General features: G+C 39.5%; 1 protein-coding gene across 5 annotated transcripts in view; it reads right to left on the bottom strand.

Annotated features, from left to right (window-relative positions):
• Positions 1–15251, bottom strand: part of kat2b (K(lysine) acetyltransferase 2B) — a 43390-nt gene extending 28139 nt beyond the window's left edge. The window contains exons 1-9 of one of the 5 annotated variants that reach the window (XM_061897170.1): positions 14759–15251; positions 12600–12726; positions 12375–12520; positions 9447–9533; positions 9194–9375; positions 8926–9117; positions 4815–4918; positions 4630–4743; positions 3303–3436 (exon numbers count right to left, since the gene is read on the bottom strand). In XM_061897170.1, coding sequence (XP_061753154.1) covers positions 3303–3436; positions 4630–4743; positions 4815–4918; positions 8926–9117; positions 9194–9375; positions 9447–9533; positions 12375–12520; positions 12600–12726; positions 14759–14959 — 1287 coding nt within the window. In that variant the 5' untranslated portion in view covers positions 14960–15251. The remainder of the gene's footprint in view (positions 1–3302; positions 3437–4629; positions 4744–4814; positions 4919–8925; positions 9118–9193; positions 9376–9446; positions 9534–12374; positions 12521–12599; positions 12727–14758) is intronic. The other 4 variants (XM_061897169.1, XM_061897173.1, XM_061897172.1 and 1 more) reach the window with 4 other exon arrangements.
• Positions 15252–16207: the final 956 nt, after the last annotated feature.

The raw sequence follows: 16207 nt of genomic DNA on the forward strand, positions 1-16207 counted from the left end.
TGACGATCATAACTCTCTCGCTCTCTGTCTTTGCCCCTTCCTCACAAATGTTGCGGCGTGCACCACTTTTTTTTGTGTTTTTAACCCCTTCTTAACCTTGAACGTACATTGAAAATACACGCAACCCTAACTTAAAATGCCAGACATTTGAGGCATTTAAGAAACTCCACCCAGACAGCCCCACAAAAGAGGACAGTCTATCCTAGCCCGGTCGCTGCTAGCATGCCGTGTGTTGTTTATTTTACAGTATTAGCTTTGACTGTTATGCTGATGACACCCAACTCTACATGCCCCTAAAGCTGACCAACACGCCGGACTGTAGTCAGTTGGAAGCGTGTCTTAATGAAATTAAACAATGGATGTCCGCTAATCTTTTGCAACTTAACGCCCAAAAAAACGGAAATGCTGATTATCGGTCCTGCTAGACACCGACCTCTATTTAATAATACAACTTTAACATTTGACAACCAAATAATAAAACAAGGTGACTCGGTAAAAAATCTGGGTATTATCTTCGACCCAACTCTCTCCTTTGAGTCACACATTAAAAGCGTTACTAAAACGGCCTTCTTTCATCGCCGTAATATCGCTAAAATTCGCTCCATTTTGTCCACTAAAGACGCCGAGATAATTATCCATGCGTTTGTTACGTCTCGTCTCCATTACTGTAACGTATTATTTTCGGGTCTCCCCATGTTTAGCATTAAAAGATTACAGTTGGTACAAAATGCGGCTGCTAGACTTTTGACAAGAACAAGAAAGTTTGATCACATTACGCCTGTACTGGCTCACCTGCACTGGCTTCCTGTGCACTTAAGATGTGACTTTAAGGTTTTACTACTACGTATAAAATACTACACGGTCTAGCTCCAGCCTATCTTGCCGATTGTATTGTACCATATGTCCCGGCAAGAAATCTGCGTTCAAAAGACTCCGGCTTATTAGTGATTCCTAAAGCCCAAAAAAAGTCAGCGGGCTATAGAGCGTTTTCCGTTCGGGCTCCAGTACTCTGGAATGCCCTCCCGGTAACAGTTCGAGATGCTACCTCAGTAGAAGCATTTAACTCTCACCTTAAAACTCATCTGTATACTCTAGCCTTTAAATAGACCTCCTTTTTAGACCAGTTGATCTGCCGCTTCTTTTCTTTTTTCTCCTATGTCCCCCCCTCCCTTGTGGAGGGGGTCCGGTCCGATGACCATGGATGAAGTACTGGCTGTCCAGAGTCGGGACCCAGAATGGACCGCTCGTCGGGACCCAGGATGGACCGCCCGCCTGTGTATCGGTTGGGGACATCTCTACACTGCTGATCCGCCTCCGCTTGGGATGGTTTCCTGTGGACGGGACTCTCGCTGCTGTCTTGGATCCGCTTTGAACTGAACTCTCGCGGCTGTGCTGGAGCCACTATGGATTGAACTTTCACAGTATCATGTTAGATCCGCTTGACATCCATTGCTTTCGGTCCCCTAGAGGGGGGGGGTTGCCCACATCTGAGGTCCTCTCCAAGGTTTCTCATAGTCAGCATTGTCACTGGCGTCACACTGGATGTGAATTCTCTCTGCCCACTGGGTGTGAGTTTTCCTTGTCCTTATGTGGGTTCTTCCGAGGATGTCGTAGTCGTAGTGGTTCGTACAGTCCTTTGAGACATTTGTGATTTAGGGCTATATAAATAAACATTGATTGATTGATTGATTGAAACTATTGTTAGTAGATTGCAGAGTACAGTACATATTCCGAACAATTTAACACCAAATGGTAACACCCGAATAAGTTTTTCAACTTGTTTAAGTCAGGGTCCACGTTAATCAATTCCTGGTGCCTCGGTGTGCATTGTTTACACAACGTGCGGTGTGCTACTTAATATGTCCGTGTGGTACTCCTTCAGTACACCTCCAAATATAACCGAAACCCTCGTACCGAAACGGTTCAATACGTATACACGTACCGTTACACCCCTAGCTGAAATATACAAACATCCCAGCAGTCAGCATCCTAGTGGGAGCAGACATTGCACAGCCATTGTTCTTATAATGTTCATCCTGGGCGATACGACCTAAAAATCAAATCTTGGATTTTATCGCCAAAATCTTTTTTTTTTTTCAATTCTTCACCCTCCTTTGAAAGAAACTAACGAATACAAACGACAAACTGATTCCAAAGAAATGTTGCTTTATCTGATCCAAACACACTGCTGCTTACTCATTGTAAAATTATAATCTTGATCAAGTTTATAGAACAAAAAAATCTAAGTTTGTATAAAAATATATTTTTCAAAAACTAACCAGAGGAAATGTAAGGATTACATATGCCAGGGGTGTCCAAACTTTTTCCACTGAGGGCCGCACACAGAAATATTAAGGCATGCAGGGGCCATTTTGATATTTTTCATTTTCAAACCATCACAAAATATATGGATTATTTTTTTTTTACCTTAAGGGCTCCCGGGGGCCATAAAGGGTCTAAGTCACTAAAATTATAAAAACAAGTCAAATTATTATTTGTTTCTTAATCATTTAACGCTTACAGTAAATCTCTACAATATATAAACTTCGGGTTGATATTATGCCTTTTTTGTCAAAGACGACTTAGTTTTTTTATAATAAAACTGAAATATGCAGTATTTCCCCCACTGCCCAAAACATTCAGAAAGCAATGTTTGATGTGAAGTAATTTCAGTCTTAAAAATAACAAGAATGCAGGACACCATTGATTTTAATTCATTAATTTTTTTGAGTAATCTCAGTGAATACAATCTCATTAAATATATTTGGGATCCAAAAGGTGCCCCACTCATAAAGTGATACATTTTTATTAGTTTTTTTTTTAACTTAAGTTACAAGATCAACTTCAGATATATCTGTCGATTTTACGTTTGAACTTTTATTTTGTTTGTTTTTTATGCTCTTTTGTCAAAGAAAACAATGTTTTGTATGGCAACCACACAATGTATGCAATATTTTCCACATTAAACATTTTAAAGTGAAATATTTGAAATAATTGGAGCCTTGAAAAGGTCAATAATTCATTGTTAGTGTTAGATTTTTTTTTTTTTTTTTTTTGGCACAAGAAAAATTAAGATAGACATAAGAAAAAAAAACAGCCAACTTTTTCTAGTTAGATTGCACCTCATTCCACTGTTTTAAATGTTTTTTTTAATTTTTGCAATAGCATTTCCAGAAAGTGTGTCGGGCCGGTAAACAATTATGGCCCCCGGTCCGCACTTTGGACACCCCTGACATATGCGATGCCTTTGCTTTTTGTTGGAATTTGCGTGAACGTCAAGGCGGCGTCTCTTACGGACTTACCTCTGGGATGGCGGCGGGGTCCGCGATGGTCGCCATGACCTCGTTGATGAGGTCCATGGGGATGTCGCCCACCACCCTGGGCTTCTTGTTGTCCTCCTGGGGGAGGGGCTCGGAGGGTTTGCGCTTCTCGCCACCTGAAAAAAGACAAAGAAAAAGTCAATGCAAACTTCCACAACACGGTGGTCTTTCCGTCTTGCCTCTGGTGAGGGCGGTTGCATTTCTTCCCCGCCTCCCTTCTTCTCCCAGCTTGCTCTCTTTGTCTTGTCCTGTCTACACATTTTTTGAAGCTTATTTCTCTTCGCTGTCCTCCAAATCTAAACATCAGACATGGAATTGATCAGCTGGACTCTCGACTCGATTGACAATGACTAGGAAAAGAGGTTCTGGGGAGCCAGGCCGCCCTGATGGGGTACGTGAGAGATTCCTGCGAAAAACGGAGAATTGTGTGCCTCGCAGTCCTTTCCATCGAGGACATGGAAGACATCATTGCTTTGGCGTATCGTCCAATTGGTAAGACGACGGCAGCCACCCAAAGAGCCCGAAGGCTGTTCAGATTGGGCCGGGCTGTGGGATCACGGTCTAAACTGAATCGCAAGATGGATCAAATCATGGAAAAGCTGGTTGAAAGGGAACAATTGGCGTGGTATACAACAGACAAGCCATTGTAAAGTCTGTTCGCGGAAAAACAAAATCCTTGAATGGCCTTGATGCAAAAACAGGAGCAGGCTGTTCTGAAAACATCCCCCCCGAGGACTCCTCAATGATGGATGCTTTTGACCTCCCTCCCTCCCTCTTTAACGACACCTGGGAGTCTAACTTTTACTGGTATGCAGAACGGCCTCAGGCCTATGGACACTACATCAACACACCCAAGACAATGGGGGATATACACACACTCACACCCACCCACGCCTTCACCACCGTTTGATTCCCCTTCGTGATGATGGACGGCCGGCAACGCTTTATAGCAGCAGTCGACCTCCAGGGCCCCAACCCCCCCCCCCTGTTGCGAGTTGTCGTGATTTTATGTAACACGTTTATGTGTGCTATGGCATGGAGGTTTTTTTCCCCTTAGGATCCCGGTCTAGATTGTATTTATTTTACTCATCTTATTCCTCGACGTTTTAACTTTTTCCCATCTTGTGGCGACCCATCAGCATTCCTGTTCTGTGACCCTGTACACTGTTTGTTTGTCTAATCTTGAACGGGTTTGTGATGAAAACATAGTTTTGTTGTACTTGTTGCAATGACAATAAAGTTCTATCCTGTCCAAAATGTTTAAAGATGATACGTACAACTCGAGTAGATAAAACCTCACACAAAATACCTGAATTAGGCTCGATTTTCCGGGCAGGACTTCCTCCGCCGCCAGAGAGATCCACGGACGCTGATGGGCTGATGCTGTAGTACAGGGGCCAGGCCACCGGAGGAGCACTGATAACTAAGAAAACAGATATATACAGTGATAAAACAAGATTGACAATTTCCTTGAAGGTTGTGTGGTTGGGTCACCTGTGTGGACAGGTATCTGTCCCCCCCGAGCCCCTGCCAGAAAGTCTTGGCTCCAGATTGGGGAGCTGTGGCTGTACACCTCCTCCTCCAGCATGGACAAGAACCTGACACGGCAAAAACACTCGGCGTGTTTAGTGACAAGAGTATGTCACAATGAAAAATATTCTATTTTCATCCATATTGTATTCAGTTGTGCCAAGGGGTGTCAATTTTTGGGAGAGGAGGGCTGTTTGTGTGTGGCATAGCTCGGTTGGTAGAGCGGCCGTGCCAGCAACTTGAGGGTTGCAGGTTCGATTCCCGCTTCCGCCATCCTAGTCACTGCCGTTGTGTCCTTGGGCAAGACACTTTACCCACCTGCTCCCAGTGCCACCCACACTGGTTTAAATGTAACTTAGATATTGGGTTTCACTATGTAAAGCGCTTTGAGTCACTAGAGAAAAGTGCTATATAAATATAATTCAATTCACTTCACATCACTTTTCATATTAACTCGAAAGGCTTCGTGGCCACATGCGTGGACAGCACCTATTAGCTCTTTTTTCCAAAATTGTGTACACTACTGAATTGGGGTCTGATGGCCACTTATGTGGACACTTATACTGACATCTGGTGGTGTCAGAAGAGTATAACATACAATGGAATAAGGGGGAAAAAAAGTGTAAAAATAAGAATTTGCATGTCACTAAACATGAAGTACACGTTTGTGTACTTATGGACTAAGTACATCATATCAAAAGACGATTTTTAGTTTTTATTCTAATTAGGGTCCAATAAGAGAAAAAAAAAAAAAAACATGTTAAAAAAACAGCTTGGGCCTTAAGAGTTTAGTAAAAAACAGTTAATATTTTCCCATGTGTACATTTTGTGCTTGTATCTTATGTCTGCTAGTAAACTCACCTTGAAGGCGCTGGAATGTGTATTGGGAGTATAATGTACTCCCTTTTTACCTTATCAGTTTAGAACAATATAGCTGTATATCTTTCTGGGCGGGAGGGGCTGTTTTCATATTAACTCTTAAGGCCTTAGTGGCCACATGCATGGACAGCACCTTTTAGCTCTTATTTCCAAAATTGCGTACACCACTGAATTGGTGTCTTATGGCCACTTATGTGGACACTTACACTGCCATCTGGTGGTGTCAGAAGAGTATAACATACAATGGAATTTGGAAAAGTGTAAAAATAAGAATTAGCATGCCACTAAGTACGTCATATCAAAAGACGATTCTTAGTTTTTATTCTAATTAGGGTGTTATAAGCCCAAAGAGCAAAGAGAGAGAGAAAAAAAAGCATGTAAACAAACAGCTTGGGCCTTAAGAGGTTAAAGCAGCTAATATTTACCCATGTGTACATTTTGTGCTTGTATCTTATGTCTGCTGGTAAACGCTTGAATGTGTATTGGGAGTATTATGTACTCCCTTTTTACCTTATCGGTTTAGAACAATATAGCTTTATATCTTTCTGGGCGGGAGGGGCTGTTTTCATACTAAATAAGCTGACTCTTTCATTTTGATTTTCAAGGCAAGGCAAGGCAAGGGAACTTTATTTATATAGCACGTTTACAACAATTTTTTAAATTGGACCAAAGTGCTGACGTCACTAAGGTCAAGTGCAAGTTTACTTGGGGAGGGGCTTTGATCATGCTCAGGTGTTTGCTAAAGGGAGTCGCAACAGTTTTTGACTGTGCCAGGCTAGTATTTGTTTGCTCCCATTTTGTAGGAAAAGTGAGTTTTATTTACGTGACTGAATGATAATAAACACTTTTGTTAAACATGGACATAATTCTGTACATCTATTATTAGCAGGATGCCCACGTCTAAACCAGCTTCATTTATTTTCGTTAACCAGCAGCAGTAAGAGTTTAGGACTTTACTGCTACACATGGGCAGAATAGAAGAGATGCTGTGCTGCATAAACTGAAGAAAAAGGAGTAATTTGTCGGACATAGACGAGTATTGATTTAAAACCAGTAGCCACCTTGGTATCAACACCATCCAAAATCAGATTCATACGCTAAGTTGTTTATGAGTGTGTTTACGACATTATCGATTAGTAACTGTACCTTGTTTGCGATATTGTTGCAAAGACTTTCAAAATGTGCATTTTACTTCCAATTAGCTGAGCAAACAAATGACTAGCAGTTCAGTAAAACATTTTAAAAACGTTCCTGTATGAAGTTCTGAATACAAAATTGCATTTGTATCCAAATATTGGGCTATTTTTATAAGCAAACTTTAATTATGCAAGCTCAGACACCCAAAATGCGACCCGGAAGGACACAGGAAGACCTTCATACCGACAGCCATCAGACTGTAAAATGCATATGTTCCTTTTGATTGTGCATGTACTGTAACTGTATAATGTATTTATATTATTCACATGTGAATAATGCTGTATAATACACTGTATTTATATTATTCACATGTGAATAATGCTGTATGGACTGTATTTATAATATTTACATGTGAATAATGCTGTATAATACTGTAGTTATATTATTCACATGTGAATAATGCTGTATAATAGACTATTTATATTATTCACATGTGAATAACATAAATATGGTCTATTATACACGTGCATAATGCTGTATAATAGACTGTATTTATATTATTTACGTATGAATAATGCTGTATAATAGACTGTATTTATATTATTCACATGTGAATAATATAAATACAGTATTGTACAGCATTATTCACATGTGAATACCATAAATACAGTTTATTATACAGGTGAATAATGCTGCATAATAGACTGTATTTATATTATTTACATGTGAATAATGCTGTATAATAGAATGTATTCATATTATTCACATGTGAATAATGCTGTATAATAGACTGTATCTATATCATTTACATGTGAATAATGCTGTATAATAGACTGTATCTATATGAATCACATGTGAATAGTGCTGTATAATAGACTGTATTTATATTATTCACACGTGAATAATATAAATACAGTATTGTACAGCATTATTCACATGTGAGTACCATAAATACAGTCTATTATACAGGTGAAAAAATGCTGTATAATAGACAGTATTTATATTATTTACACGTGAATAGTGCTGTATCATAGACTGTATTTATATTATTCACATGTGAATAATGCTGTATAATAGACTGTATTTATATTATTCACACGTGAATAATGCTGTATAATAGACTGTATTTATATTATTCACATGTGAATAATATAAATACAGTATTGTACAGCATTATTCACATGTGAGTACCATAAATACAGTCTATTATACAAGTGAAAAAATGCTGTATAATAGACTGTATTTATATTATTTACACGTGAATAATGCTGTATCATAGACTGTATTTATATTATTCACATGTGAATAATGCTGTATAATAGACTGTATTTATATTACTCACATGTGAATAATGCTGTATAATAGACTGTATTTATATTATTCACAAGTGAATAACATAAATACAATTTAGTATACAGGTGAATAATGCTGTATAATAGACTGTATTTATATTATTCAAATGTGAATAATGCTCTATAATAGACTGTATCTATATCATTTACATGTGAATAATGCTGTATCATAGACTGTATTTATATTATTCACATGTGAATAATGCTGTATAATGGACTGTATTTATATTACTCACATGTGAATAATGCTGTATAATAGACTGTATTTATATTATTCACAAGTGAATAACATAAATACAATTTAGTATACAGGTGAATAATGCTGTATAATAGACTGTATTTATATTATTCAAATGTGAATAATGCTCTATAATAGACTGTATCTATATCATTTACATGTGAATAATGCTGTATAATAGACTATATTATTCACATGTGAATAATTCTGTATAATAGACTGTATTTATATTATTCACATGTGAATAATTCTGTATAATAGACTGTATTTATATTATTCACATGTGAATAATTCTGTATAATAGATTGTATTTATATTATTCACATGTGAATAATATAAATACAGTCTTTTATACAGGACTCAAACAGGACAAATCCTGCACATGCCTCTTAACAGCCAGGTGGGGGCGCGGTTTCACTGTGTCATTCATTCCAAGATAAAAGTGCAATATAAGGTTTGTGTGTCTCACTTGGGGAAGTGTGTGAGGATGAGCGTCCTCTTCTCGGGCGGCAACTTGTCCTTCTCTTGCCGGGCTTGCTCCAGCAGCTGCTTCCTCATAACGGTGAAGACGGCGCGCAGCAGCGTGCGGCCGAAGATCTGCGTGGTTTTGTAGCGCGGCAGGCTGTCGCAGAAGCGCGGCACGTTGCAGTAGCACAGCCACCTGCAGCGCAGACAGGCAGGTGGATCCCACAGTCCTTCGCAACGTCCAGCCACCTGTACCCCCCCGCCTCCCCCACCTGGTGTAGTCCGCCTTGTACCCCGCCGCGTCGTCGTTGGGGAGTCTCTGGCGCCTCTGCGAGGGCGTCTCCAGATGCCAGTAATTGATCTGGTTGAGGAACATCTTGGCCAACTCCACGATGGTTTGACGCTCTTTGGACGGCAGGTGGCTGAATTTGTACTGGACAAAGTTGTTGACGCCCTGCGCAGGACACAAGGAGAGGGCGGGGTTGAAAAGGGGCGTCGACTGGCTTGACGACGTCATGTGACCACCTGCTCGATGCTGGGGCGTTCGAAAGGCGGGCTCTCCTGTGCTTCCAGTGTGGGTTTGCCCATCTGCAGGATGGATTTCCTCAGCAGCTGCAAGACAAACATTCAAACTATTAAAAGCCTCCTTCTTGCACAAAAATCACTTTTTAGCCGCTTAGGATTCTGGGATTTTTTGGGCATGAAAGAAGTCATACTTAAAGTAAAAAATTAATTAATTACCTTATTTATTAGTAGGGCTGTGAATCTTTGGGCACCATACGATTCGATTCTCAATTCATAACAATTCTCGATTCAAAATCAATACTTTTTTAATAACATTGTTACAAAAAAATCACTCCGTAGCCACTTAGGATTCTTGGATTTTGGGGGCAAAAATCATGAAAAAAGTCATATTTAAAGTAAAAAATTATTGATTACTTTATTTATTAGTAGGGCTGTGAATCTTTGGGTACCAAACGATTCGATTCTCAATTCATAACAATTTTCGATTCAAAATCAATACTTTTTAATAACATTGTTACAAAAAAATCACTTTGTAGCCGCTTAGGATTCTTGGATTTTTGGGGGTGAAAACGCATGAAAAAAAGTCATATTTAAAGTAAAAAAGTAATATACTTTTTAATTTATTAGTAGGGCTGTGAATCTTTGGGTCCCACACGATTCGATTATCAATTCATAACAATTCTCGATTTAAAATCAATACTTTTTAAATAACATTGTTACACAAAAGTCACTTTTTAGCCGCTTAGGATTCTTGGATTTTTGGGATGAAAACGCATGAAAAAAAGTAATTTTTAAAGTAAAAAAGTAATTTATTACTCTATTTATTAGTATGGCTGTGAATCTTTGGGTACCACACAATTCGATTCTCAATTCATTACAATTCTTGATTCAAAATCAATACTTTTTAATACCTTTGTAACACAAAAGTCACTCTTTAGCCACTTAAGATTCTTGGATTTTTGGCGGCGAAAACCCATGAAAAAAATTCATATTTTAAGTAAAAAAGTAATTTATTACTTTTTTTTTATAAGTAGGGCTTTGAATCTTTGGCACCACACGATTCAATTTCTTAATTCATATCAACTCTCGATTCAAAATCAATACTTTTTAATAACATTGTTACAAAAAAATCACTTTGTAGCCACTTAGGATTCCTGGATTTTTGGGGGCGAAACCCCATTAAAAAAAGTCATATTTAAAGTAAAAAAGTAATATACTGCTGCACTTATTAGTAGGGCTGTGAATCTTTGGGTATCGCACGATTCGATTCTCAATTCACAACAATTCTCGATTCAAAATCAATACTATTTTAATAACATTGTTACACAAAAGTCACTTTTTAGCCGCTTAGGATCTTTAGGTGTGAAAGCGCATGAAAAAAAGTCATATATATAGTAAAAAATGAATTGATTACTTCATTTATTAGTAGAGCTGTGAATGTTTGGGTACCACACGATTCGATTCTCAATTCATAACAACTTTCGATTCAAAATTAATACTTTTTTAATAACATTGTTACACAAAAGTCACTTTTCAGCCAGTTAGGATTCTTGGATTTTTGGGGGCCAAAATGCGTGAAAAAAAGTCATATTTAAAGTAAAAAAGTAATTTATTACTTTATTTATTAGTAGGGCTGTGAATCTTTGGGTACCACACGATTCGATTCTCAATTCATAACAACTCTCGATTAAAAATCAATACTTTTTTTAATAACATTGTTACAAAAAAAATCACTTTGTAGCCACTTAGGATTTTGGGATTTTTGGGGGTAGAAACGCATGAAAAAAAGTCATATTTAAATTAAAAAAGTTATTTATTACTTTATTTATAAGTGGGGCAGTGAATCTTTGGGTACCACACGATTCGATTCTCAATTCATAACAATTCTCGATTCAAAATCAATACTATTTTAATAACATTGTTACAGAAAAGTCACTTTGTAGCCGCTTAGGATTCTTGGATTTTTGGGGGTGAAAACGCATGAAAAAAATTTCATAATTAAAGTAAAAAAGTAATATACTATTTAATTTATTAGTAGGGCTGTGAATCTTAGGGCACCACACGATTCAATTCTCAAATCATAACAACTCTCTATTCAAAACCAATACTTTTTTAATAAAATTGTTACACAAAAATCCCTTTTTAGCCGCTTAGGATTTTTGGGGGCAAAAACGCATGGAAAAAAAAAAGTAATGTTCAAGGTAAAAAAGTAAAACACTACTTTATTTATTAGTAGGGTACCGCACGAGTCGATTCTCAATTATTAACAATTCTCGATTCAAGATCAATACTTTATTAATAACATTGATACACAAAAGTCATATTTTAGCCACTAAGGCATCTTGGATTTTTGGGGGCGAAAACATGTGAAAAAAAAAGGCGTATTTAAAGTAAAAAAGAAAAACTCAGTGGTGTGCAACTGCATGTAAAGTAACATATTACGTATTATAGTAATGTAATAGATATATAATTAATATAATTGGATATTAGGAGTGGTTAAAAGTTGGACTTCTACCTTGTTCACTTCTGTGACGACCCCCTTCAAGTTTTGTATCCAATCAGAAATATCAAGCTGCTACAATTCCGCCGAACATGGATAAGTGTGGACAGAGTGTTTTTTGCATTTTTCCCATCATGCATTGCATGGGTGTAGTTTTGAATTACGTGTGGGGCTTGGACACTTCAAAGTTGAGTGAGCAGGTTGTGTTACATGCGACCTTGTGTGTTGACGTTTTGTGTCAGTTTCTTCGCGCCATGAGTGGGAAAGGTTGTGTGGTTTGGGTCATAAATAAAATGCTGTGCTGATTTCTCTCAACGTACAATTTATGGTCATTAACCTGAAATACTCACAATTGCAACTAAATTGGGCCAGATTCCCTACTATGAATTCTTGCGGGCCTAAATGAACACACGTTTTTATTTAGTTACCTTAAAGAGCGAGAAGTAGACCTGCTTGGTGTCGGCGTCCTCCTCCTTGTGCACGCACGTGTTCAGGTACTCCACGTCCAGCACGATGCCCAGCAGTCGGTTGATCTCGTCCTCAGAGACGTGCTCCAGGTGGGTCACGTGGTCGCCTGGAAGGGGGGGTGGGGGGGAGACGAGGGGCCGCGTCAACAAGGTCGGGTCATGCGCGATCAAACCTGGCCAACGCACCCAAAGCGTGCGAGCAGCTGCGGCAGGGCTCCTGGAGGTTGGCGCTGGCGGGCGGCTGCTCGCTGCACGGCGGCGTGGGGGGCAGGTTCTGACTCTTCCAGCCGTTGCACTTACACGCTCCCTCAGCCTGTCCGTGGGACCAAACAAGGTATGTAAGTTTGTCACCATTCTTACTCATTCCGTTTCTAAATCCATCCATCCATGGATTCATAATTTTCCAAAAAATGTATAAAAATAAATGAATACCGTATTTCCTTGAATTGCCGCCGGGCATATAGTATGCGCCTGCCTTGAATTACTGCCGGGTCAAACTCGCTTCGCAAAATAATCAGCGCATGCTTCGTATTACCGCCTGGTCAAACTCGTGACACTTCTCCTGTCATTATTTTCAAAATGGAGGAGGCTGATTCCAATACCGGTAATTTGAAATCGCATAAAGTGAAGAAGATTAAGAGCTATTCAGTAGGATTTAAGGTCCAAGCTTACATCACACTCAAATTTTTACTGCATGCCTTTGGTAAGTGCCGGAGTGAGAAGAGGTTTTAAAATAACTAGCGCATGCTTACTTTTACCGCATGCTCTTTGGTAATTAATTAGAGCCCCTGCGGCAAGTCAAGGAAATACGGTAATGAATTTAAGAAATTTAAAAAAAGCCATTATTGGACATCTGTAATTATTTACTCTTTGTATATGCTTTTGATCTATTTTATTTTTATTAAAAAAGCCTTAATTTTCAAATGTATGTTTGTTGGTTAATAATAATAAAAATAAATAAATAAAATAAAACATTTGTATTCATACTTGCCAACCGTCCCGGATTTTCCGGGAGACTCCTGAAATTCAGCGCCTCTCTCGAAAACCTCTCAGGAAAGATTTTCTTCCGGAAATTTTCCGAAATTCAAGCAGAGCTGGAGGCCACGCCCCCTCCAGCTCCATGCAGACAGACCTGACTCAATGTTGTGACCCTCTTAAACAGGACAATACTGCCATCTACTGTACATAGAATAGAATGTAAATATATTCTACATTTAAGTGCAGTCAAGGAACATGCATTAGGGAGTCTGTTCTGAAGCCCACAGTAAAGAGACGAAACTTCATCATTTCACCTGGTTATTGACTCCAACCCAATATATTACACCGTCGACGAGCAAAATGAAGAAATACGCTTGCAGGTTCCAGAACGATTGGAAACAAGAATTTCAGTTTATCCAGGAGAGTTCAAAGGGGAAGGGGTATGTTGCCTGTAAATTTTGTAGAACAGACTTCTCCATTGAACACGGCGGCCGAACGGATATTCAGTCATGTCCGCAGCGCAGCATCGTTCACAACCCAGTATTATGGCCCACCTCGCAAAATGGAGACCCGATGGTGTATCTTATGCTGAGACAAAGATAACTATGCTGATAGCTGGAATCAACATCCCGTTCTCATTTGCGGATGTCTACAACAAATCCGTGAAGGATGTTCCCGGATTCGGAGATCGCTCGCCAATACACAAATGGCAGAACAAAGGTTACTCAAATAGTGAAAGGTAAGTGTTGTTGTTGTTTTGTTTTTTTTAGTAACCAGCAAGCACAGTACAGTTAGTAGAACAACTGTGTTTTTTTTACTGTCTATTTGATAGGTGCCGTCGGAAATTAAACTATTTATTTTATTTATATATATATAATAAAATAAATATATATAGCTAGAATTCACTGAAAGTCAAGTATTTCATACATATATGTATATATTTATATATATATATATATATATATATATATGGAATACTCGAGTTGGTGAATTATACGCCACCCCTCCTCCCGAAATCGGAGGTCTCAAGGTTGGCAAGTATGTTTGTATCGCACGTCAGTAGGCGGTGGAGGCCTGCCAGTGTCAGCCGGTGCGCATGCGCGCTAAAACAACAACAAACTCCGCCCCCCTCCTCCCAGCAGCTGTCACCCTGTCAAAACAAAGACCCCCCCAGATATCCAACATAAATATCCTATTTGGAATCAAAGTCGCTCGAATTGAGCGTTTTTTTTCTGCACATAAATATGTAATATGACAAAGCAGTGAAATAAAAGCCCCATGTTGCTAACATAAAAAAATCAGCTTTTCCCCCCCTAAAAACATGGCTTCCGTTTTCTGGTTGAGACAAGAAGTGTGGAGGAGCTCACCTTGCAGGACGAATACACGCCGAGCTTCTCCAGCTTCTTGGGCCGCGGCGAGGAGCGGAGCTGCGCCTTCTTCACGGAGATCCGCGCGGAGCCCCCAGCGGCGCCGGAGCCCTCCGCGCCCCCGGGGCCCGGAGCGGCCGGGGCCGAGCCCACGGCGCCGATGGCCGGGGAGCCTTGCTGGATCCCCGCGCTGTCAGCCATGGTGGTGGTGGTGGTGGTGAGGGTCCGACCTCCCGCCCCCCTCCCTTAACCGCCGCCTGGGATGAGGGAGGGTCTCTGCGCGTGCTAGTCCTCCGCACGACGATCAGACATGGCGGACAGCGTCCTTTGCCACTGCTCGCCTGCAGGGACACTCGCCTCCGCTGGGGGCGCTGCTGAGAGGACACAGCTACTTCCGTGCAAAGCACTTCAACGTTAGCTTCAAACCTTTTCAAAATAAAAGCATGCGATATTCGTTGTAACCGCTCAGTCATAATAATGTTAAAAATAAGTCCATCCATCCACCTATTTCCTACCGCTTGTACCTTTTGGAGTCGCGGGGGGTCTCTGGAGCCTATCTCAGCTGCATTCTGGCGGAAGGCGGTGAATCATATATGCATTTTTTCATCCCATTGTAACAGTAAATATAAGAATATAAAAAATCAATAACCTTGTTGCAGAATTTGCATCGGCAACTATTTCATCGCATTTACTATAAATATATTTTGCCAGAAAGTGCTTTATTATTTTGTCATTTGCAGGCCATATTACATGCCCTGCTCTAGATTTTAACCTTTTTTCAGTGATGTACCCCCAGTGAACATTTTTTTAATTAAAGTACCCTCTAATCCAGGGGTGTCAAACGTATGGCCCGCGGGCCAACAGGTTTTATTCGGCCAGCAAGATGAATTTGCTAAGTATAAAAATGAGCCGAAATTTTTGAATGAAAGAAACTGCTGTTCTAAATGCGTCCACTGGATGTCGCAATAGCAATTCTTTGTATCTTTGTAGATGACGCTACATATGTACAAAATAAACCACGTTAGTGCACCAGTTGAGGAAAATTAGCAAACTACATAAATAACATGCTGTAATTTGATTTTGATATTTTTTTTAGCTTGAAAATTAACACCAATGAGTTGACTGCTACTGCGATGAGGTGGCGACTTGTCCAGGGTGTACGACGCCTTCCGCACGATTGTAGCTGAGATAGGCGCCAGCGTCCCCCGCGACCCCAAAAGGGTATAAGCGGTAGAAAATGGATGGATAGATGGAGTTGACAGCTAAACATTATCACATAATTTATTCAGAAAAGTATAAATAACGTCAAATAAAGGTAGAATACCATTAACTGCAACATGTAAATGTAAAAAAACCCGAACATTATGATGATTTGTACATTTTCAGAATGTGCTTGTTCTGTTTTTTAAACAAAGAAAAACAATCTGAAGTTGTCTTTATTTTTAAGTT

The sequence above is a fragment of the Nerophis ophidion genome, linkage group LG04 (assembly GCF_033978795.1).
Source record: "Nerophis ophidion isolate RoL-2023_Sa linkage group LG04, RoL_Noph_v1.0, whole genome shotgun sequence".
Taxonomy (NCBI): Eukaryota; Metazoa; Chordata; class Actinopteri; order Syngnathiformes; family Syngnathidae; genus Nerophis; species Nerophis ophidion.